Here is a 24,802-nt window from a genome sequence, read left to right on the forward strand (position 1 = left end):
CCTCGGACTGTTAAGTGATTGGAAGTTTGCTTGCAGCAGTGCCACAATGTGACCTCCAGATTAACATGCTGGCACTCTACACATTATTTACCGCTATCTACTACGTCTGTATGTACGTCCAATCAGATAGGATTCGAACTGCCTCTAGCTGCCGGGCAACCTCGGTAGTCTAGTTGGTAAGACACTGCTCTAGAATTGCAAGGGTCGTGGGTTCGAATCCCACCCGAGTAACATGCCTGTGATATTTTTTCACAGGACTCGGGAAAGTACTGAGTATACAGTGCTAACACACATCGGTGTATGGGTAAAAACCAAAATTAATATTCTTTATCCCCGATGCAAATTTAACATCTATTACAGAAAGATGAAGCAATTTAAGTGTCTTGTTTTTAAAAGTGTCAAGACCGGGACTCAAATCCACACTCATAAATAGCTTTACTTTTTTTAGTCCAGAGTTTGAGTCCAGTGCAATTTTTCTACTCAGCGTTGATATGCCATACATTAACATGTATTTTAGGTCACTTTAGATCACTAACTTTTTGTGTGCATTAGGCCTACTTGAGATACACCAAGTGAGAATTTTGGTTTTTGACAATAATTACCAAAGGGATACACAATGGTTGTCTGGTGGTATTGCCCACACAGTGAAGCAAGGTCATGCTATGCAGATGCTGTGTTCTGCATGTATCTCTGCATGATGTGCCAAGGACTCAAAAGAACAATGCAAAACAGAAGGCCGTTGCATTCTGAAAAGTTTTGCAACCTATAAATGGTGTCAGCGGCCAGGAGGCTTCAATAAACCTGTGCATGTGGACTCACAGGATGGTTTAGTAATGTAACAGACTTTAGTACCTGGGCCCAATTTCATATTTATATTCTTAAGCACAAAATTTTGCTTAAGCAAATCCTTGCTTAGTAAAATCAGATTACTGGCCAAGACTCCACTTAATGGTTATGCTAAGTAAACAACAGCTATTAGTCACAAGCAATGCACATGCCATGAAATTTTGGCCAGTAACCTGTGTAAAATAAGCGAGCTATTTTCGTGCTTTTTAAAGCAAATTTTTTGCTTAAGCAGCTCTATGAAATTGGCCCGTATGTAATGTTCTCATCAATACACACAGTGCTTTGTAGCTCTATAGTAACAGTGCTCAAAGAAATATCCACAGGACTGAAGGGCTTGAAGCTCAATCTTTGTTACTATAGAACAGGGGTGCGTTCCACTCGCGCAAACGTATCGCAACTGTTCGCCCAAACGTTTTTTTATCTTTAGAACGATTTGTGCGCACAACGCGATGTAAATATGGGGGCGCGCCATCTTCATTTCAGGGCGCCGTAAGTAGTAATTTTGTAAACTTAGTTTTTGATGTATGTAGTCCTCTTCTGTACATCATTACGTCAACTAATTAACTTTGTTATTTTAAATCTTCATTATCGACCACCCACAGAACAATGTAAATATATTTTTTTGACATGGAAATAGTACCGTATGCTTGTCCGCCATTTTAAAAACCACTCGCCAACACCTCAGAATGTTCGCGTAAGATTGCCAACGTTCGCCAACGTGCGCCAACGGTGGCGGCGCACAAATCATTCCACTTAAAATTGTTGGCAGCGTTTGCACGAGTGGAACACACCCCTGAATTAAGTTTACAACACCAGCAGCTGATTTAATGAAACGCTAGGATAAATCCTTTTTTTGAGTTAGGACGAACTCGTCCTAACTTAAGATGGGTTCAACAATGCCTCTCAACGTCTATGGTTAGGGAACTTAACTCATCCTAAGTCCAAAGATTAATTCCAAGTTTAGGGAGAGTTTGGTGATGATTCCAAGAGAAAATCTATCTCATTTATCTTATAATAATGTGTAAGTGTGCTTCGATGCTCAACATAATTAATAGATATATCTATCAGACTCGAGGCATTTGTTTATTACTGTTTATTCAATTGAAAAACACAATACCACAAGACTTGTCCAGTCACGAGTTTACTGGCTCTGCACTGCAATATCTAGCCGATCGGGCCAGTGGTCATGTGTGAATTCTGAGCTATGACAGTGCTCTAATGCTCCATGCTCTAATGATACATAAATGTACCCGATGTACTTTGCACTGTTGGTATCATAGAGCATGGATTCCTCAGGCATAGAGTCTGTATTATGTCTGCCTCATCCCCATCCTCCTACCATGGCTCCTACTAACCAGTATCTCTGAAGCATTCTTCAACTGTCTCATGTCAAAGGTCAGACAGTCTTCAACAGCTGTCATCAATAAAGCAAGCTCATCACTTGATGCTAATATCATTACTGGCATAGAGAGTGGTGACCTGGCACTGGGTGATTTGTTTATATTCTGGGGTCATGTATAATACACAGACTGAAGGAAGTGCAGGGAAGGATGATGTAATGTATGTACTATACATCTACAAGTATACATAATAAATTTGTGGATTCAAAAATTGACTCCACCAAATGGCGTGCCATGTGATTTCACAACGTTTAAGGAAAACCACGCAATTTCGAGGCATTATTGCGTGGATCATTAAACTTTACTTTTAAAACATCTTTCCAATGTATTTTACCACAAATGGTTTTCAAACGCTTTTCATAGACCAACTCGCCCGATCCACGTGTCTCTTTAATGTATTATAATAATAATATAATAAATAATAATTTATTTTTAATATAGCGTCTTACATAAAAAAAAAATCTCAAAACGCTGTACAGTGTTTTACATATTATAAACACTATTTATAAGTCCCTTTAAAGAAGCTTCAATGCCCAGTTCTTCTCAATTTCTACAGCAAAATCTGTCACTCACTGACTTTGGCCATGAGCAGAAGGAAGACAGAAAATATGCCTTCCTGGTACTTGTGAGTCAAGAAGAGCTTTTGACTTTGAGTCATTCAAATGACATCTATCCTCAAGCATTAAGTTTTAGTAGTATTGTAACCATGGTGACACTAAACACTCAATGTGACTCATGCCTTTTCAATAAACTAGTTTTATAATGGGTATGTTGCGTATGTTACATCATGAAGTACTTTAAAGTTTAACTTGTAAAAGCCTCTAGGCGTAGAGTTAAAACAACCCTCCAATATTTGCACTGATGTTGAACCAAAAATTTTCAAAATGAGAAATTGCAATTGATTGTAAAAATTGCAGAGACGTGTGTAATTAAATATGTACCCTAGCCAGCTGATGGAGTGAAAAGCAAAGCCACAATTCCCAGATAACTCTTGAAGTACGCTTGACGTAAGCACGAAATTCCCTGCTTTCGCAAGCGTCAATTCTTTGCTTACGTTAAATAGGGCCATGAAATTGGTCCCAGGTTATATGAACAGTTTGTGACTGGTATCCTGCTAATTTCTGCTTAGCAGACAATTGTTAAGCAATAGTTTCTGCTATAAAGCAGCTCTATGAAATTGGGCCAGGCCTCAACCACACAGAGGTCATGACCTCCTTTGCCTAATTCTTTGCATACAAAAAGTCCTCCTTGAAAACTCTTCATATCTGAGAGAGAGAGTGGACATAATAACCACATTGAGACATGTATGTAGATAAAATACCAGGTCTCCTTGGTTCGAACAGTCTGGTTGTTAAACATTGTTTACTGAAGCCAAGAGATTCAGGTTTGTAAACATTGTTTATTTCAGGAACAATGTTGTCAACCGACACACCCTGATGGACATTACGTATGTACACTCCGGGGACTTGAGTTTAATGATTAACTTTGGTTTAATGATTAACTTTGGTTTAATGAATTTTCTCTTGAAATGCAAACACATTTCCCCCCTACAGGTTCAAGAGTGAGTTGGCAATTTGACGCCATGGCTTACCTTTTGCTGACCTCTCCATATGCTCAATGCATTTTTTGACACCTGGAAATGTTTAAAAATGCTCGGCCTCGTAATGTATTCGACATTGTGGGGGCATCACATAAGTTCATATCAATATCACACATCAGTATCAAGGCCCAATTTCATAGAGCTGCTTAACCAAAAAGTATGGCTCAGCACAAAAAAAGGGAGAATATGGTTATGAGCCAAGCTACCATGTGTTTGAGTTTGGACAGGTATCCTATTCAGTAGAAAATTATTTAGCAATATTTTCTGTTTTTCTAAGCAACTGTATTAAATTAGGCTCAGGGTAAAAAGCAGCATACATTTAATTGCTGATCTTACATTTAGCTTCAAATTAAACCGTCTATCGATTTCTGTGTTGGGAGTGTTTTAGAAGAAAGTGCAAAATAAGTATGTTTGAAGCAGTAAGAAAGGTCCCACGATAAACATAAGTTATAAACATAAGTTATGACTTAATGCTCCTGTGAAAAATCTTGCTACATGTACTATGATCATGTAGGTATTTGTTTTAAAATCACTGACCTTTTACTAAGGTTTTCAGTGGGTATTTTCAAACCTGGTTTAAAGACTAAAGACTTAAGATTCTTACACACCTGTTTTAATGGGTTTTTAAATAAACAATAACAAGCAGGCCTGTGTGCTTTGTTTATGAAAGGGCAAGGACACCAAGGCATTTAGGCCTACTCCAAGGTAAAGGGCACCCTAAGAGGAAATTGTAAATTTCTACTGTAGCATTTCAAGGGCACCAAGGCAATGACCAGGGGCATGGAGGCAATCGTCTTCAGTGCCTCCATGAAGTATCAGGCCTGAACAAGGATTTCTAAACAATATTAAAGGATGTTATTGATTTTAGGAATGTAGAAATGTACACATCAGGTAAGGTGAGAAAATCTACACAGCTCAGTTTGTGATTCTGCACAAAAAAAGCCAATCATGCAAAGTGCTCCAAATTTCTTCTTTGAGGACACATACTTTTACCTGGGCAAACTTATAACGACATCTTGTGTTTTTCTTCTGCAGGTCAAATGGATGATGTACTGGATTGTATTTGCGCTGTTCACTTTTGTGGAAACAGTGGTAGACATTTTTGCATCAATGTAAGTACAATATGAGACCATTAATTAAGAAGTATGTAATTACTTGAGTTTTTAGAACCAACACTACTCAAAAGAGAGATTTTCACATGGTGTTTACTGCAAACCTCAGCTAATTATAATTACGTTGTCTTATTATGAAGCTACACATCTTAAAGCTTTGGGTCTTCATTTCATAAAGCTGTTCTTCTCAGTTAGTGTATCTCAACATATGCATCAAATAACAAACCTGTGAAAATTTGAGCTCAATTAGTCGTCGAAGTTGCAAGATAATAATATAAGAAAAAAACTCCTTTGTCACACAAAGTTGTGTGCTTTCAGATGCTTGATTTCGGAACCTCAAGTTCTAGATTCTAACTCTGAGGTCTCAAAATTACTTCTCTCACCAAAACTACTTTACTTCGGAGGGAGCCGTTTCTCACAATGTTTTATACCATCAACAGCTCCCCATTACTTGTTACCAAGTTAGAATTTATGCTAATAATTATTTTGAGTAATTACCAATAGTGTCCACTGCCTTTAAGCAGAAAATATTGCATCATAGCCAATTTATGCAAAGTGAAAATGGGCAGGTAACCAGTCATAGGTAAACTAACTTTGTGATAGTTTGGCTGGTTACCCATTTTCTGTCAATAGGTAATGTTCTGCAATGAGCAAAGATAACAGCTCATGCGGTAAAAAATAGCGCGAAGTGTCAGAAATGCACACGTGCATGTCTGTTCAATTCACCTGTTAAATAGTCCCAGCCCAATGTGGTGCTCTGCTTGCTGTTAAATACTGCGCTTATGGTCTATGGATTTATGCGCTTCACAGGGCTATGTAAGCACATAAATCTGTGATAAGCAGCTCCATAAAATTGGGCTAATATCATGATGGGCTTTGCATTGGAAACAATCCGACAGTATTGTATAGGGTCCGATTTCATACTTATTATGTGGACTTGTCTTCAATTCAACAACAATTGATTGTTTAGAAAGTCCCCTTAAACCTTAAAAAGTGATTTACGCAAAACGACAATTTGTTTTTAGTTAAGACCTTGTTGCACTGACATATTGCTATAAATTACTCTTCGCAATTTACCATACAGTGTGTTATTGGCTTATTATGACGAGGAATTCTCGGCTTAAGAATTAAAAAAAAGGAGATTTTTATCATCAGGGAAAGTATTTCATAAAGCATGATCGCCCTGTCCTCCTAAAATCCCTCTAAGTCGAGTGGCGTCACTGATTTTACATAATACCGTACGTGCGATGTCTTCAAACTTCAACCACGATAAGTTTGTATCCGGGGTTGATTTTTGACTAAGGAAACGGTGACTGGAGCGGCTGTCTAGATGTTAAAGGGTCACGCTGCCTTGGATCGGGCGAGTTGGTCAACGAAAAGCGTTTAAAACCATTATGAAATGTACATGTATATGGTTAGACAGATGTTTTAATGGTAGAATATAAAGATCCACACAAATATGCCTCGAAATTGCGTGGTATCCGTTTACTTTATGAACTAACACGATCTTCCATTTTGTGGAGTCGAATTGGCAGACCGTGTTACATGTAGTTCATGACATATATTAAGGAAAACCATGCAATTTTCGAGGCAATTGTGTGGATCATTATATTCTACTTTTAAAGCGTCTTTCTAACCAATGCATTTTATAACAACTGGTTTGAAATGCTTTTCATAGACTAACTCGCCGGATCCAAGGCAACGTGTCCCTTTACATTTCAGTCTCTCAAAGATGCATTAATCGGGCGCAGGAAATGAATGCATTATAATTATGGATCACTTGGCCCTGTTTTTTCCTCTCTCTTAGCATTTGAGGCTTCTGCTGATAAACGTATTGTGTGGATTTTTTTCTTCCACTTAAAAGAACAGACAGTGAGCACAGCATGTTGTTAAATGAAGAAATTATCTTTCTGCACGTAGCTACATTGGTCGAGTTGAGCGTGATGGGATAATTATACACATCAAAGATCTATTGTCGTGGAACGTTTTTCAGATGCAAAAAATAGTTAAAGGCCTGCTGATTCGAACCCTAGCAGAGTCTTTATAGCCTTTGAAAGACTCTGTTAGGGTCGAATTGTCAGACCATTAACTCTTTTTTAAAGTTCCTTTTGGTTGGTAAAAAGTTTGCAACAGCTAATTCTATTTTCAGGTTTTTTTTGTAGTCGAATTGCAAAATTTGGCCCTTTGAAAATTTCTTGACAGAGAAAACAGATTCAGTTTATGGATTTTGTTCTTTTGGACACCTTTGGTAATTGTCAAAGACCAGTCTTCTCACTTGGTGTGTCTCAACATATGCATTAAATAATAAGCCTGTCAGTGTGAAAATTTGAGCTCAATTGGTCGTCAAAGTTGCGAGATAGTAATGAAAAAAAAAACACCCTTGTCACACGAAGTTATGTGCTTTCAGTTGCTTGATTTTGAGACCTCAAATTCTAATTCTGGGGTCTTGAAATCAAATTGGTGAAAAATTACTTCTTTCTTGAAAACTATGTCACTCCAGAGGGAGCCGTTTTTCACAATGCTTTATACTATCAACCTCTCCCCATTACTCATTACCAAGTAAGGTTTTATGCTAATAATTATTTTGAGTAATTACAAATAGTGTCCACTGCCTTTAATACCAGGAGCACATGCCAGCAAGTTAAGTTTACTTTTTACTCATAGACGTGCCCCTTACTGTAGGAAAACTGCCCTTACTGTAGGAAAACTGCCCTTACTGTAGGAAAACTGCCCTTACTGTAGGAAAACTGCCCTTACTGTAGGAAAACTGCCCTTACTGTAGGAAAACTGCCCTTACTGTAGGAAAACTGCCCTTACTGTAGGAAAACTGCCCTTACTGTAGGAAAACTGCCCTTACTGTAGGAAAACTGCCCTGCCCCCTTCAAGATTAAAGTTCAAGGCCTGGCATACCGTGGATACATTAAAAAACAAAACATTCCAAGCCTCTTTAAATAATCAGTCATCAACTTGTCTATTTAGGCAGACAGAAATTTAATGAAAACTTCCCTTTTCCACTTCAATCTACTTCCTAATGTTAGAATCATCCTACTTGAATCTCAACTTGTAATATTATGCACTTTGCATACTTCATATAATTATTAGGGAGATTGTAAATATATAATTCCCTGGAAACGTACTTGCAGTCCCAAATTAATTATCGTATATGTCTGCAGTCAGAGCTGGAGGCAGCAAATTAAGGTCACAAACCCCCGTGTCTAAGGTAAATACTGTCTGACATGAATTTACTTGCATTGGAAAGAAGTTACAACTTACTGTACATCTGTCGTACAGGCCTTGAACTTGAAGGGGCATAGCAGCTTTGCTCTGTTAAGGGTGCTTCTATGTATGAGGAAAGTGTAAATTCGTGTTGGAACTTTGCAGAGGGCACCAGAGCAAGAGCACAGGGGCACCACAGCACCATGGCAGTTGCTGTGGGCGACATAGGTTAATTCAAGGCCTGTCATATAGACGATGTGACCTCTGACGTCACACGAAAACCATAACATGATTCGCGCGCATACCGCCGGGCAAAACCTTTGTGTTTTGGCAGCCAGCTAGAAAGTGTACGCAATCTTACTATGACTACGCAACTCAGTGCCCGGCGAAACATGACGTATATAGTGTTTTGTCAACAGAGGGCGGTTTGAATGTAAACATAGGTCACATCGTAGTTCGAAGGTTATACTACAGTGTATACCATTACAAAGATAATTTTATGCGCAGAATTGTTCAGCTACATGTAGATCACAACTAAACAGCACCTTTAAAATGACAGAGGTAATTTGAAAGTGATACTTAAGTATGTTTGTTCTGCTGTGTACAGAAATAAGGAAGAACTGTAAGAAATACCAGGGTGGTTCACTTCTTCTTTCATCAATGACACATACTTAACATTTCCCTCTGCGGATTACTCTGTAAGAATTTAATTCAAACAAGATTCAAAGTCTGTTATATAAGTTTACTTTTTTGATTCGAAAAAGAAAGCACCTAAAACCACAAAAACATACAGAAACTTTGGGTGTAAATCCTACCCGTGGCCCTCGTGGATAATTTGTTGCTAAGGAATCAAGCATTGAGCATACAGGCCTGTATATATGCTCATTGCTCCGTTTTTCTCCTGGAGCATTTTAAGGGCACCAAGGCAATGACCAGGGGGCCTGCAGACAATCGCCTCTGTGAAGTATCAGGCCTGGCATATTATGCCTCATATCTAGGTATGCGTATGAATAGAGGGAAATTCAGGACTGAAATTTCAATTCTACAGGGTAAGGCTTGAACACAGTCCATTGGAATTTTCTGAAGGGACACCAACATGAATTGGCTTGGAATATCAAAATTAACGTTCCTTATCTCAATGCAAGATGTAAAACAGTGGTCCACAAACGTTTAGGCCGGCTAGCCAATGATAAATTCCGGCCCTCGACCGCACCACCCCCTTCCAAATACCAGCAGTAGTGTCAGAAAAATAGACCAATCCAAACAGAAGTAAATTACTTTATTTTAACAGTTTTGGTTGTTATAACTCAATTACTGCATTGTATAGAAAATAAGGTGTGTTTGATGATAGATCAGTTGTCAGGCAATATTTGTTACTGACAGAATAAAAAAGAAAAGTGCTTGGCACTTCTAAAGAAGTTTGTAACCTGATTTGTTTTACGTTTTTTTCCCATCTGGGTCTTGACCAACACATTGAACGATTTTGTATAGCAGAGCAAAATGATACACACAATGTATCAATTGCTACTCAAAAATCAGGATTTGCTACTCATTATCAGCATTCAGTGTGCATAACATAAGTTCAGTCTAAATTTCTTGCTACGCAAAATTGTTAGACGAAATTGTTCCACTGCACAATCTTTCAACTGTCAAACAAATATTGTGAGAAATTTCTCCCGAGTATCTCCTGAATTTCTCTGGGCTGTTATTGGAGATATAAAATCATCCAGATTGTGGTTTTAAATGTCAGGGAGACATTTGTCTAATCAGGGTTTTTTGTGTGCATGCAACTATTTTGTGGTCTGGTGTGGAATCCATTTAGGATTCTCTGATCAACAACCACAAATAGATGAAATATTTTCTCTTGATGTTCTGTACACTACAAGTGTACAATGTAGCAGGCCCGATACTTCCTGGAGGCAACAAATGCGATTGCCTCCATGCCCCTGGTGATTGCCTTGGTGCCCTTGAAACGCTACAGTAGAAATTTAGTTTACAATTTCCTCATAGGGTGCCCTTTTCCCAAGGAGAAAATGCCTTGGTGCCCTTGCCCTTTCAAAAATGAAGCATACATGCCTAATAAAGTAAATGATTTTCTCTTGGATAGCATAGCAAAATGCTGCACAAGATTATCAATTGGTATTCCTAAATCCAATTTTGCTACTCGGGAAAACAATTCCAGTCGTTCCCCGCATTGCAATTCCTAATAAGATTTGATTTCTTCTCCGACATGCAACTTTGATATTATTTTTGTAATTTGTTATTATTATTTTATTTAGCTCCACAAATGCAATAGAATTATACACACCAAATAAAAAACACTCAAAGATTCAACAGATACGATGAAGTCTTCATTAAGGATTTTTCTTTTGTCTATAACCAAAAGATTCAATCCGCCAATAATACTATTTCAAAAAAATTCAGACATGCACAAGAAAATTACAAAGACATAAAAAATTGTATTTCATTTAAATACCTTTTATGCTTTAAAGCCATTGGACCCTTTCGGTAAACAGTATTGACTAATGGCCCACACTTCGTGTATCACAACTTAAAATAACAAACCTGTGAAATTGAGGCTCAATCGGTCATCGGAGTCGGGAGAAAATAACGGGAAAACCCACCCCTGTTTCCGCACATTTCGCCGTGTCATGACATGTGTTTAAGATAAATCCGTTATTCTTGATATCGAGAATTGATAATTGTTATAATGTTTTCTCAAAAAGTAAAGCATTTCATGGAATAATATTTCAAAGGAAGTCTTTCACTATTACCTTCTGTAAACCCTGTAAGTTATTTGTAAATCTGTGAACTTTAAATTTTTTTTCTGTTCAGAAATTGTCCAATGGCTTTAAACTTTTATGAGAACTCTGTATCATTGAATACGCTTAGACTGGAGTAAAGTTAACACCCCTCCACCCCCCCCCAAAAAAAAAAACCCAACAGAACCCCAAATTAACAACTACAACTAAGTTAGTTCATGGATGGGACGTGTTCCTGAAATTCAGAAGATCAACCCAGCTGCCAACTCAAGTCTGAATTTTTTCTTGTGGATTACACTGAAGTTTGACATCATAATAAAAATGCATATTTAAAATGTGCTTCTCCAAGCCAAGTAGACTCCTCAAATTATCATGACATCAGTATTACCCCTACTCATATATCGGGCCCTAGGCATCCTGAAAGCACCTCAACTCCTGAGGAGTATGCAGCATCGGCAGCCACATGGGCACACAGATGGCTAATCATTTACAGCTCCTGGGTAATGAGAAGCAATTATAGTGAAGAGTCTTGCTCAAGGATACAAAGTGTCATGATCGGGATTAGAACCCACACCCGCATGACTCAGCCATGCCCAAAAATAGCTAAGCATAAAAAAGTTATGCTTACCAGTTATGCTTACCAGCCTAAGTAGTATGTCATATGCAGGCATGTATGCTTCGTTTTTGAAGGGGCAAGGGCACCAAGGCATTTTCTTCTTGGTAAAGGGCACCTCTATGAGGAAATTGTAAATTTCAACTGTGAGCATTTCAAGGGCACTAAGGCAATGACCAGGGGGCATGGAGGCAATCCCCCTCCTTGCCTCCTTGAAGTATCAGGCCTGCATATATTATGCAGATATTTGACTGGTATCCTTATCAGACTGACTAAGTTCTGCTCAGCAGGGAATGTTTTTAAAAGCACTATTTCCTAAAAGCAGCTCTATGAAATTGGGTTCCTGTCATTGATTTTCATGTGCTAGACTGCTCAGCCAAGACATGCCACAGAAGCTGGGCTCAATTTTATAAAGCTATTAAGCAGAAAATACTGCTTGACAAATTTCTTTGCCAAGCAAAAACTGAGTGGGGCACGAGTCAAAACAATGTAAAACTATGTTTCAGTTAAGCAATACTTTTGTGTGCTTAGCAAGTTTTTGTACTTACAGACTTTTGAAATTGGGCCCTGTCAATTTTATTTTAAAAACCTAACTCGTTGATACTTTTGTTCCAAACATGATAAGCAAAAGCTGCTGGTAAGCCCTATCATCAATAAGTCCCCCACAATTATCATATCATTCAATATCAAAACAATAACATAGGCCTACAGCAGAGTTGACATTTCAACAGTGCACACCAAGGCCCTTGAAGGCAGGTTTGGACAAGCCACAAAAGCATAAGTCAATTCTATTAAACAAAAAAAACCCAAAACTCATTGATAACTTTGTTCTGAACATGGTTAAGGCAAAAGCTGGTAAGCCTTATCTTCAACAAGTCCCCCACAATTATCATATCATTCAATATCAAAACAATAACATACAGCAGAGGTGACCTTTCAACACCGCACCGCACAGCCCTTCAAGATCACTCAGTAACTAGCTTACTCCTCTTTGGTTTTTAAGAAATAGTCTGGATTCCAAGACATACACTGGAGACAGAGTCCACTGCCTCTAGAGGAATCAATTGTGTATAAAAAGGAGCAACCAATGAGCAACAGCTGTTAAGTACAACCCCCCCCCCCCCCCCTTCGGAACATTACTGCTCAGAAATAATGATCTATGACTCATCCTATTTTCTCATCGTTTATCTTATGTCTAGATATATACATGTAGCATAACAGCACTTAAAGGGACTGTATCTGTTTGGTAATGACTCTGAAAAATAATGTCAATAAAATCTTACGATGTAAGAAGTACAGCAGCTTTGTATGCATTTTGAGAAACATTTCACTTTAAAGTACTGTGATTATTGAAAAAAAATATATCACTGTTTTATTCCCGAAATGTTGAATAAAAGCAGCGTTACCGGTGACGCTTCTAAGATTTTACGTAATCCTATTAGGGATTATTCTTCATGCGTGGACATATTCGCTCCCGATTTTCAACGATATCTCAAAAACCAGACCAACTTTTGAAATGAAACTCTCATGGGTTGGTTTTATTGTATTATATATCTACATTGATGTAGGATTGAAACATTCAAAGGGTTCCAAAAACCTAACTTATACAGGCCCTTTAAGCACTCATGCTCGTGTTTTTCTTCTGAAGTGTCTGTTTAACGAGCTGGAATTCTTTGCCGGTGATGCAGTGTTTTTCTTGGGGGATTACACTTTAAGGATCATGCACAGCTCTATCGTACTGTACTGACTGCCCCTCTCAGCCCAATTCCATTCCGCCTCCTAACATAACCTCACCATTCGCTGAATTTCATAATAATTTCCCCAGGTCAGCACAAAATACCCACACATTTTTGGGAAAATCCTTTTGATAAAAACTTGCCTTGTGCAGTTTACTCTCTCTTAACTCAATACATGTAGGTATTTCAAATGATACTCTTTCTTAAAGGAACACGTTGCCTTGGATCGGTCGAGTTGATCGCAAAGTCAAAGGAAAACCACGCAATTTGGAGGCAAATGTGTGTGGATCATTGTATTCTACTTTTAAAACAACTTTTTAAACGCTTTTCAAAGACCAACTCGACCGATCCAAGGCAACATTTTTTGTGCTTGCTGTATACTCCCCAAGGGAGCTGAGATGGTTCAAGGAATGAATTAAGTGACCATGGGTAATGATGTTGGAGCGCGTTGAGAAACCCATCAGGTGTGAATATATTAACGTTTAAAAACCTTGTCATTTGACACCTGGGCCCAATTTCATAAGCACAAAAATTTGCTAAGCATAAAAATTCTTCCCTGATAAAAACAGGATTACCAGCTAAATTTGTTACATAGTGCTTGTTACTGGTATTCAGCTTTTGTTTGCTTATCCTGAAAATCACATGGAAATTTGGTTGGTAATTCTGTTTTTATCAAGGAAGAAATTTCATGCTAAGCAAATTTTTGTGCTTAGCAGCTCTATGAAATTGGGCCCTGATGACGTCATCATGACGTCATTGTTCAAGTGTCGTCTTCATGACAACCTTCAAGTATATGCCAAGTTTCAAGATTCAATTCAATCTTTAATTATCCTTTTGAGAAGAGTTAGAGGAAGAGTAGAAGAAGAATAAGTAGTAGTAGTTAAAAAATTGATCTTGTGTCCTTAAAGCCAGTGGACACTATTGGTAATTGTCAAAGACCAGTCTTCTCACTTGGTGTATCTCAACATTTGCATAAAATAACAAACCTGTGGAAATTTGAGCGCGATCGGTCGTTGGAGTTGCAAGACAACTATGAAAAAAACAACATCCTTGTCACACGAAGTTGTGTACTTTCAGATGCTTGATTTCGAGACCTCAAGTTCTAAACTTGAGGTCTCACAATCAAATTCTTGGAAAATTACTTCTTTCTCCAAAACTACGTCACCTCAGAGGGAACCGTTTTGTTACAATTTTTTATACTATCAACCTCTCCCCATTACTATTTACCAAGTAAGGTTTTATGCTGATAATTATTTTTAGTAATTGCCAATAGTGTCCACTGCCTTTAAGCAAGGCACTTAACCATTGCTTCGTCCTTCGGATGGGACATAAAGCCGTTGGTCCCATGTGTTGTGTAACGCATGTAAAAGAACCCACTGCACTTATCGATTAGAGAAGGGGGTTTGCGCCGGTGTTCCTGGCTGTGGCTGCTGTATGCGCCGTAGCACCTTGTAAACCCTTACAAGTTGCTAAATAATTGGGTCTAAAAATTCATCACTGCAGTTACCTATCTTTCAGAAAGTTTGTATTTACTCAGCGCCTTGAGTACCTTGTTTGGTAGGTACGTGCACTATCTAAGACTGATATTATTAACAATAACATGAGTTGTTCAGTTGAATAAATGAATACAACCACTTAAGCCAAGTTGACCACCAAAATGTATGCAGAGGGTAACAATGTCCTGTGACACTAACAGGAATTAAATAATGACCGTATTATGTTTCTACATGTGTAAGCACACACCTGTACATTCCCTTTAATTTGATAATCACCACGAGAGTACATTGCGTGTAAAGCAGAATTACATAGCAAATATGACACATGTCCACATTTAGATACAGGATACATGATTAATAGCTACACGTACGTGGCAATGTCAATCTGTTGGGCACATTACATTGTGTGAATCATTCTGTCAGTGCGTCTCTCAGATTTGTTTTGTTTTTATCTCTGAGAAAAATGTAACTGATATTTTTTCATAATAAGGGAATAAATATGTGCTTGGCCGGTTTTAAACACTCTGTTTAATACCGGTTGCAGTCTGGATGTGAAAATTACCCGAGCCGGAGGCGAGGGTAATTATCAGTGTCTAATAAGCACAGGTGCAAGCTTGCGTGTCACTCCCATGTTTAAACACTTTTTCTGACTTTATATGAACCGTTTAAACACCCCCATGTGATGCCCTCTCGACCAATTAAAATGGATAAACTGTCTTAGGTATTTATGAATAAACTATAAATGGGTACTCAACCAGTCATGAGTGCACTTTTTGTTAAAGAACAACAGAGAAATGTCACTTCCTGAATTCTAGAGCAGCTGTCTTTAAGATGCAGTAGTGTCCTAAATTTGGGTAGATTTTTGCTATTTTTCATGTTATTTTGTATTATTTGATTACACATCCAACAGCACATTAAAAGGGAAGGTACACGTTTGGTAACTACTCAAAACAAATATTAACGTAAAAACTGACTTGGTACCTAGCATTGGTGAGCTGATGATAGTATAAAACATTGTGAGAAACGACTCCCTCTGAAGTAACATAGTTTTTGAGAAAGAGGTGATTTCTCACTAAAATAATAAAAGACTTCTAGCTAGAAGTCTTTTATTTTTATCTGAAAGCACACAAATTCGTCCAACAAAGGTGTTTTTTCTTTCATCATTTTCTCCCAACTCCGATGACAAATTTAGTTCAAATTTTGACATGTTTGTTATTTCATGCATATGTTGAGATGCATTAAGTGAGAACACTGGTCTTTGACAAATACCAACAGTGTACCTTCCCTTTAAGGTCAATAACAGTATGAATAGGAACAGAGAAGACAATGTTCAGTTTTAGATGTGGGAGGAAAAACCTCTGAGTGGGAAAACCCAAGCACTGAGGTAGGGACTGAAAACCCAATTCACATGCAAGGCTCTGGTCTGAGGTGGGACTCGAACCACAGTCCACAGACAGAGGTGGAAGGCGGGGAAAGAAATCACTGCGCCAACTTATCCCCATTCTTAATGATAAAGAGCAAGAACAGATTGCAAAGTTTGATGAGTCCCTTTGATAAGTTGTCCATAAAACAACCCATGAAGGTTTTTTAAAGCTGCCACCAAAGCCGCATGAACCTCATAGTTCTAGAAGTGGCTGCCATCCTGAACCAACTTTAGACAGGGAACGATTTCACCCACCATTTTTGCGCAGCAAAATATTTTGACAGAAAAAAAATGTGTGCACACTGAAATTGATAATTGAGTAGCAAATGATGATTTTTGAATAGCAACTGACTCATTTTGCATAGCATTTTGCTCTGCTATGTTATGTATACAATACAAGGGAAATCTTTCACTGCTTAGAGAAAGGACCAGGACCTTTGTCCATGAAGCAACAAGCTCAAGACTTATTCAAACTCGAGGTCAGATCTATTTTGGTAGATAGATGACAAATTCCCCTATAAATGACAATGACAACATGTGTTGTACATGTACATGTAATCCAGTCAGTCATGCAAGGACACATGGTTTACTGTTATGTGTGTACATCACTAATTATTGATTCTAATAGGATTGTTTTAAGGTCACGAATGTCAGTCAATAATAAAAAGGAAGAGGCATTCTTTGAATGAGTGGAATTTCAGTCATTTTGTTTATCAGCTGGAATTAGATTAAAGGGTTTGGGTTTCTTTTTGTAGGACACAAAACACAATGACAACAGATTGCCATTAAAACTTACACGGTTTGAAAATAATGTTGGTAGAAAGCTTAATACTGGTAAATACTTTGTACACGTGTGTACATGCTAAAATAATGTTGTCTCCTGAGACGAACATTATTTTCGTGCCACTGTTTTACTCATTTTCTCAAAAACTACAGCACCTCAGCAAGTAATATTTTAAAGGAAGTTTTCTACTATCATTATCTTCAAACGGTGCAATCTTAATGTAAATCTGTGGACATTGTCTTTTGTGTCCTACAAAAAGTACCCAGACTCTTTAAAGCCATTGGACCCTTTCGGTTCAGAAAAAAAAAAAAAAAGTTCACAGATTTACAAATAACTTACAGGGTTTACAGAAGGCAATGGTGAAAGACTTCTCTTGAAATATTATTCCATGAAATGTTTTACTTTTTGAGAAAACAGCAAAACAATATAAATTCTCGTTAACGAGAATTACGGATTTATTTTAAACACATGTCATGACACGGAGAAACGCACGGAAACAAGGGTGGGTTTTTCCGTTGTTTTCTCCCGACTCCGATGACCGATTGAGCCTAAATTTTCACAGGTTTGTTATTTGATATAGAAGTTGTGGTACACAAAGTGTGGGCCTTGGACAACACTGTTTACCGAAAGGGTCCAATGGCTTTAAACGGCACCACAAGTGATACATTTGTAAATAAATGAAAAAAGGGAAAATCAAACTGGTCTGGTATTTCATCTTTGAGAGCGCAAAGTAGTTTTTCATGTTGCAGAGAATGGGAGACTTTCTGGGACGATAGAGGGCAGCAGACTTACCGGGTAAATCCATTGTTCTCAGAATTATGCGCATGTTCAGAACTACGTAAACAATGGAAATTTACCCGGTATGTCTGCTGCCGCCTAGCGTTGGAAAGTCTCCTATTGTCCAGCATTGTTCTTACTTGCTTAACTTTTTTTTTTATAATTGTCTTTGGGCGTTTGTAATTTTCTTAAGCAATTTTAATCTGTTTTTCTGACGTTGGTTTTTCCTTAAATTGGTCTGTATTTGCTTAATATTTTTAACCTCTGTGAAGCACCTCGGGACCCTTTTTGGGGGGTTAAGGGCGCTATATAAAAGCCGGTTATTACTTTTATTATGAGAGAGCACTTTCATTGAAAAATCCTAGAGGTCCGTTTCAAAGTTTTGAATGGGCACCAAGGGCAACAGAGGACATGACCCCTTTGAGCTCACTGTTATGCAAGGCCTGATCATACTACATGTACCATTTTTTTCACTGAGTATGACCCAAAACAAAATGGATCCCCTGCGAAAAACATTTTAAGTCTATGGTGAACTTTTGAAGGGGCACCAAAACATGGGGCAACAGAGGCAATGGCCTCCGGGTAATTCAAGGCCTGTGTACAGATATGTGCAATTAGCCATTTGATTTATAACTTTGTTTGGAGGGTACACTATTTTGTCTTTGTATTCTGTTTTTTTCTTTCTTCTCAGGAGCGCTTAGGGACATGTTTGATTTCTATGTGTTATGCGCTATATAAGAATGGTTAATTATTATTATTATTATTATTATTTTGTTTCCGTTTCTATTTTTCAGATTACCATTTTACTACGAAGCTAAAATCCTCTTCATATTCTGGCTCATCTCACCGTGGACCAAAGGCTCTACCTACCTCTACAGAAAGTTTGTCCATCCAACGCTGAGTAAACGAGAACAGGTGACTGAGATAATAGGGTTGGACATCAAATTGTTGTTCCTAAAGATGAGCGTCAGGTTTGAAGAGCATACTTCGAGCCCCCAGCCGCCCCTGGGTGTTCTGTTGCACCAGTCAATGTACTTGTGTTGCAAGCCAGCTGTTTATAGTGTTAAAAAAAACCTTTTTTTGAGAGCTATTTTGTTGTTAGAAGAGTTTAAAGAAAACAATCGTCCATCTCCTCTCAACATATTCCACCCTAAGGTCAGTAAGGTGCACCTGGGGTGCGTTCCACTCGCCCAAACGTTGCCAACGTTTGCGCACGGTCGCCAACAATTTTGAGTGGAACGAGTTGTGTGCCGCCACCGTTGGCGAGCGTTGGCAATCTTACCCAAACATACTTCTGAGGTGTTGGCGAGTGGTTTTTAAAATGGCGGCCAAGTATACGGTACTATTTCTTTGTCACAAACATAATTACATTGTATTTTCGGTGATTTATTATGAAGATTTAAATTAACAGAGTTAATTAGTTGAAGAAATGATGTAGAAAAAAGGACTACATACAGCAAAAACAAAGTTTTAAAAAAACTTTGTACGGTGCGCGCCATCTTCATTTCAGCGCGTAGTGCACACCAATCGTTCCAAAGATAAAAAACGAACAGTTGCGATACGCTTGCGCGAGTGGAATGCACCCCAGGTACCTGTAAGTGGTCAGGTGGGTGTAGTTTGGGTGTGGCCCAAAGGAGACATTGCTCCTTCCAAACCCACAAGATGTGGATCAGTAACCGACCTTTATGACACACTTCAGTAAGGATAAAGTCTGAAGGGAACCTGACTAATTAGTCATATGGAAAGAGGGAAGTGTATGACACAGGTGCCATGAGCAAGTACCCTTGCCTTGAGTTATTTTGGGCAGTTTTGCTAATCTTCGACTCTTTTTTTTTCGGGGGCTGATAGTGATAGCTCGATGTAGCAGTTCCTCTTGTGATTGTTTGACAGCGATTGCCAAAAGAGGTCACTCTTTTTTATTATCCAGTTCCTGGTGGGGACAGTGGCTTGTTTAGCGTTGGGGTTATAAATATACTTTGGGTTGTCTTTATATACAAGACGCGATTCAAGGAGGCAACCATCAATTTCACCAAACTCTTCCTAACTTGGGATTAATCTTAGTACTTGGGACGAATTCGGTTTTGAATCAATGGATGCTATACTAGGACGCGTAGAACCAATCCTAAGTTAGGACAAGTTACTCGAGTTAAGGATTTATCCTATCATTTTGGGAAATTGGCTGCAGGGTCCATTTCAAAGCAGAGATGTAACAAAACAGTGTTTTAGATGCTACATTTTATAAGGATAACAAAAACCAAATAAGCACTAAAAAATCTCGTTCATTTTGAGGCATTTCTTTGTTCTTCGGTGTGTAGATTTTTCTTCTAAGCCATGTTTCATGTGATCATTTCATATGATACTTCTTGGCCAAATAATATTTAAACATTAAAACTTGGTATGGGTGGGCAAGACAAAAAAGAGAAGAAAAAAAACAAACAGGAAAAAAAAACCCCACCATTTAAGAAATTAAAGTTTGATTATTCTAAACGGTCCTATAGCATTCTTCAGGTTTAGTTATTTTTAGAGGAGCCTTGTTGACTGTACAGGTGTTTTGTTAGCCTCTCGAATCCAGATAATGATTTCGTCTTCATGATTGGAAAGGATCTGGGCAGATTTAGTTCATGGGATACTTCTGAGTAAGCAGAGCGTTCAGAAGAGGATTGACCAGTTTAAAGTTGTCCGTCTGTCGTCTGTCAGTTTAATGAATTAGGTTAAAGCTATGAGTGTCAAAAGTTGTCAGTTTGGTTTAATTAAATCAGCGCTGGAGCAATGGAAATCCATGAAAGCTGTGGACGGTGCATTAGGCAGGAATGAGAAATTTCAAACTCTTTTCTGAATTTGGACCTTTTATGTGTGCTGGGGAAAAAAAAGAGCTATTTCTGTCTGCAGATATAAAGACATCCTGCTCAGTGAACAATTTCTCTTGTATAACAGAGCAAAATGCTACACAAATTGTTTCAGTTGCTACTAAAAAATCACCATTTGCTACTCAATATTAGCAGTCAGTGTGGGCAAAATAGGTTCAGTCGTGAGTGTTTGCTACTCATAATTTCTGGACGAAATCGTTCCCTGCTGCTCTGTAATCTACTTCTCTTGCTGAAATTCACAAACAAAATGAAAGTCTACTTTTGATGTCATGGTTTCTTTATTTTTCATTTTACGCCACAGGAAATCGACGAGTATATATCACAAGCGAGCAACAAAGGGTATGAAGCACTCAAGAAAGTTAGCCGAGATGGGCTTTCAATCGCTGCGAATGTCGTCATGACATCAGCAATAAAGGCAAGTACACTAAAACAGACTTAAAGGGAAGATATACGTTTGGTGATCAATCTTAAAGTTAATGGCAATATATAAGCTATGTATTGGATAGAATAGAAGCCTACAGCAGCTTTTGATAGTGTAAAGCATTTTGAGATAAATTTCACTTGAAAGTAATGTGGTTATGACAAAAAATATCAGTTTATATGCCTCCAACCTTGATTATGGAGAAGTGTCTCAGATTGTGTATTCCTATCTGCCTAGTAGAGATAATGCTTCCTTCTGGAAATGTTTGCTCTGGAATTGCGAGATTAAAAAAATAAACGTGACCACCTTTTGAAATGAAATATTCACATGTTGGTTTCATTGTTCATGTATACATGTACATCTTTATGTATGTACATCACGATGAAAACAATCAAACGATTCCAAACAACAGAGGTAAATTTTGCCTTTAAAGCCATCAGACACTTTCGGTAAACAGTATTGTCCAAGGCCCACACTTTGTGTATCACAACTTACATATAAAATAACAAACCTGTGAAAATTAAGGCTCAATTGGTCATCGGAGTCGGGAGAAAATAACGGGAAAACCCACCCTTGTTTCCGCTCGTTTCGCCGTGTCATGACATGTGTTTACTATAAATCCGTAATTCTTGATGTTGAGAATTGATAATTGTTTTACTGTTTTCTCAAAAAGTAAAGCATTTCATGGAATAACATTTCAAGAGAAGTCTTTTACCATTACCTTCTTTAAACCCTGTAAGTTATTTGTAAATCTGTGAACTTTTATTTTTTTTTTCTGTTCCGAAAGTGTATAATGGCTTTAAGACTCAAATTTTCCACCAAATATTTATAAATTGAAGGTGAACAAAAATTAATGTACACTTTTTCCAAAAGGTCGCAATGCACTTTGAAAACAATTTCTTTGTTTGCGCAATCATACTTCCTGAATGTCAAGAGGTATGGAGTTGTCTCGTCAATACAGACAAGTATTTGTCAGTCCCAAAATAGCATTTAAACTTGACGCACAAGTTTGAAATTGTACCACTGTTGTATCTCGCTAATAACTTTGCAGGATGTACGCAGAAACATAACAATACAATAGAGAGCAATTAAAATTTATTAGGCCCTATTTTATCAAGATCGTAGCGCACATGTAAGCAATCAACATGGACAAAGTCTTTAGAACTTAACAAAATGCAGATTAGATAGGAGATTGTGCCAAATCATTTGCCCAGCTACATGTACACTGAAAAGTGTGAACCGAAGAAATCAAATAGAAGTGTAATGTGACAGTAAAGTGGAAATATCCAAGAGTAGTTTTGTTCAAGCCTTTCAAAACATGAAGAGCAATCTTAAAACGAATCCTTTCTCTAATCAGCACCACGTCAAAAAGTACAGGGCACAGCTGCAATTGCTGTGGGGGCCGTGGGTTAATTGTAGGCCTGTTTGTTTCCGCTACTGCTTGTTGTCCTCGAATAAGATTTGCGTAAGTTATATATATTCATGTACAGAATACAAATATATAATTTAAGGTTTTGATAATTAGCAGTTGGTAATCCTTCACGGATTAACCAGTAAGACAAAGGTCAGGTCTGGAAACCAGACTGTCAAAGAAAGTCACTGAGTTATGGGTTTGTCATGTGGCTGGGCAGACAGATGGAGAGATTGACAGAGTACATTGGCAACTGGAGATCTGGTCCCAATGTCATCCCAGGTCAAAATTCCAGTTGAACCTAGTTAAACTGGGTTTAACTGGAACTAGTTGAAAACCAGTTGATAAACTAGTTAAACACAGTTAATACCAGTTGGTTTAATATGGAAAATGGACAGAAACCTACGGGTTTATAATTTCAACCTAGTTGAACTCAGTTAAACCTAGTCCAAACCAGTTGGTTAATATGGAAAATGGACGAGTTTGGTCACTATCCAGTTGAACCAGTTGACACCGGTTAACTAGGTTCAACTGGAATTTTGACCTGGGATACTGCTTGACAACTGTCTTTGCTAAGCAAAAACTGAGTCGGGCACCAGCCACAACAATGTAAACTTACTGTAATTTGGGCTGGTAGTCTGTTTCTGCTAAGCCATACTATTCTGTGCTTATCAAGTTTATGTGCCTACAGACTTTATAAAATTGGGCGTTGGGCCGTTCGCTTAATTTCATGGCACTGCTTACAACCGAATTCTGTGCTCAATATCACCATTCTCCATTTACTCTGCAAGCACTGCAATTCTGCACTAGCTGTTTAGGTGAAGAATGCTTAGTAACGTGGAGTACACATGTGTACAAGCAAAAATTCCCTGCTAGCCGTTGCAATAGAAGCAATTGGTAATCAGAATTAATTATAGTAAAGCATGTTGCATGTTGCAAGACTATATGCGCATGCGCACGAACGGAACCGAAAACTGTCAAAAATAGGCATGCAACACACGGACATCGTACATGTACAGTACATGTAACATCCATGAAGGTGGAAACATACAGAGCTCAAGCATGTCGGAAAAGTTTTACAGAGTTTCTTACTTTATTACGCCTTTTAACCAAAAAGGTATTTATGAATGGGAATAAAAGGGTAGCTACTAGTTCTTTTCACGGCCGTTTAAAACCTTGCAGGGTCGAATTGCCGTGTGATAAAGGCCCTCGCTTTCGGCTCGGGCCTTTATCACACGGCAATTAGACCCTGGGCTGTTTTAAACGGCCATGAAAGAACTAGTCGCTACCCTTTTATTCCCTTATTAAAAAAAAGCCACTAAATCCTACACGATGTGGTTAAGCACTTGTACTCAATAAAATGTTCCTACTATGGACCAAATTTCATGCCTGGTTAATCCATACGCCGATGTGTGTTCATAACAATAATAATAGCGGCTTCTTATAAAGCGCAAATCCATCACTCAGTGACGCTCCTGGCGCTGTAACATACAGTAATCGTGCAAGGTATGCGGACTTATGAGACCTAAACATTATATAATTTATGTATTTCATCCTTTTGTTTTTTAACAGGGCCAGTCAACACTTATGGACCAACTCAAGAACTACAACAAAAACGCACCAAAGAATGCGATACAAGAGGAGGAAGATTCCAACGTTCCCATGGTGGAGAATGACGGAGGAGAAGTCTGCAACGATGGTCCAGAGGAAGAAAGGAAAGATAGAGATTACGATGTTCCACTCAGAGGTACGAACAAAATCCATCAACTGTTCAGAACTCACTTACACGCAGTCAACTTATCACTCTTAGGGCCTTGTCACATGAGCCAACTTTACAGGCAACTTGGAGGCAACCAACTGCAGCACATGCTACGGGGACCACTGTGGTAGAAAACAAGTTAATATTTTTTAGAACAATATCTTACGATTAGGCCTGGGCGAATTATTCTAATATACGGTTAATCGCGATTAGGTTTTTCTATCCGTGACCGCAAATGCCTTTTTTTTTTTTACTTAACCGGATATCCGCATAGGGCGCGAATAGCTATTTATAAACCGGATAGTTCTGTAATTACAACCAAGTAACCGGATATTCTTTAATATCCGAATATCCGCGGACGTCGGGCGACAACTGATAGGAATGTCTTGTCTGAATCCTTATGAAACTTCTATTAAGACAGCATTAAACAGCATAAATTAAGTATTTAACTATGCTCACCTCCGTGAAGAGTTAAAACAATGACATTTCTGACGTAATTTGTTCAAAGATTACGAAAGTTTTCCTTCACGTAGAGTCAATCACGATCAAAAGAAAAAGCAAATCGCCATCTTTAAATTA

The 24,802-nt window shown here is 38.2% G+C and overlaps 1 protein-coding gene across 2 annotated transcripts in view; it reads left to right on the forward strand.

Annotated features, from left to right (window-relative positions):
- The window catches only part of LOC117294524 (receptor expression-enhancing protein 3-like), a 47,946-nt gene that overhangs the window by 12,573 nt on the left and 10,571 nt on the right, over positions 1 to 24,802 (forward strand). For both annotated transcript variants that reach the window (XM_033776976.1, XM_033776975.1), the window contains exons 3-6: positions 4,882 to 4,958; positions 18,560 to 18,680; positions 20,934 to 21,047; positions 24,037 to 24,211. In XM_033776976.1, the coding sequence (XP_033632867.1) occupies positions 4,882 to 4,958; positions 18,560 to 18,680; positions 20,934 to 21,047; positions 24,037 to 24,211 (487 nt within the window). The remainder of the gene's footprint in view (positions 1 to 4,881; positions 4,959 to 18,559; positions 18,681 to 20,933; positions 21,048 to 24,036; positions 24,212 to 24,802) is intronic.

This window comes from Asterias rubens, chromosome 9, assembly GCF_902459465.1.
Source record: "Asterias rubens chromosome 9, eAstRub1.3, whole genome shotgun sequence".
In the NCBI taxonomy this organism is placed as follows: Eukaryota; Metazoa; Echinodermata; class Asteroidea; order Forcipulatida; family Asteriidae; genus Asterias; species Asterias rubens.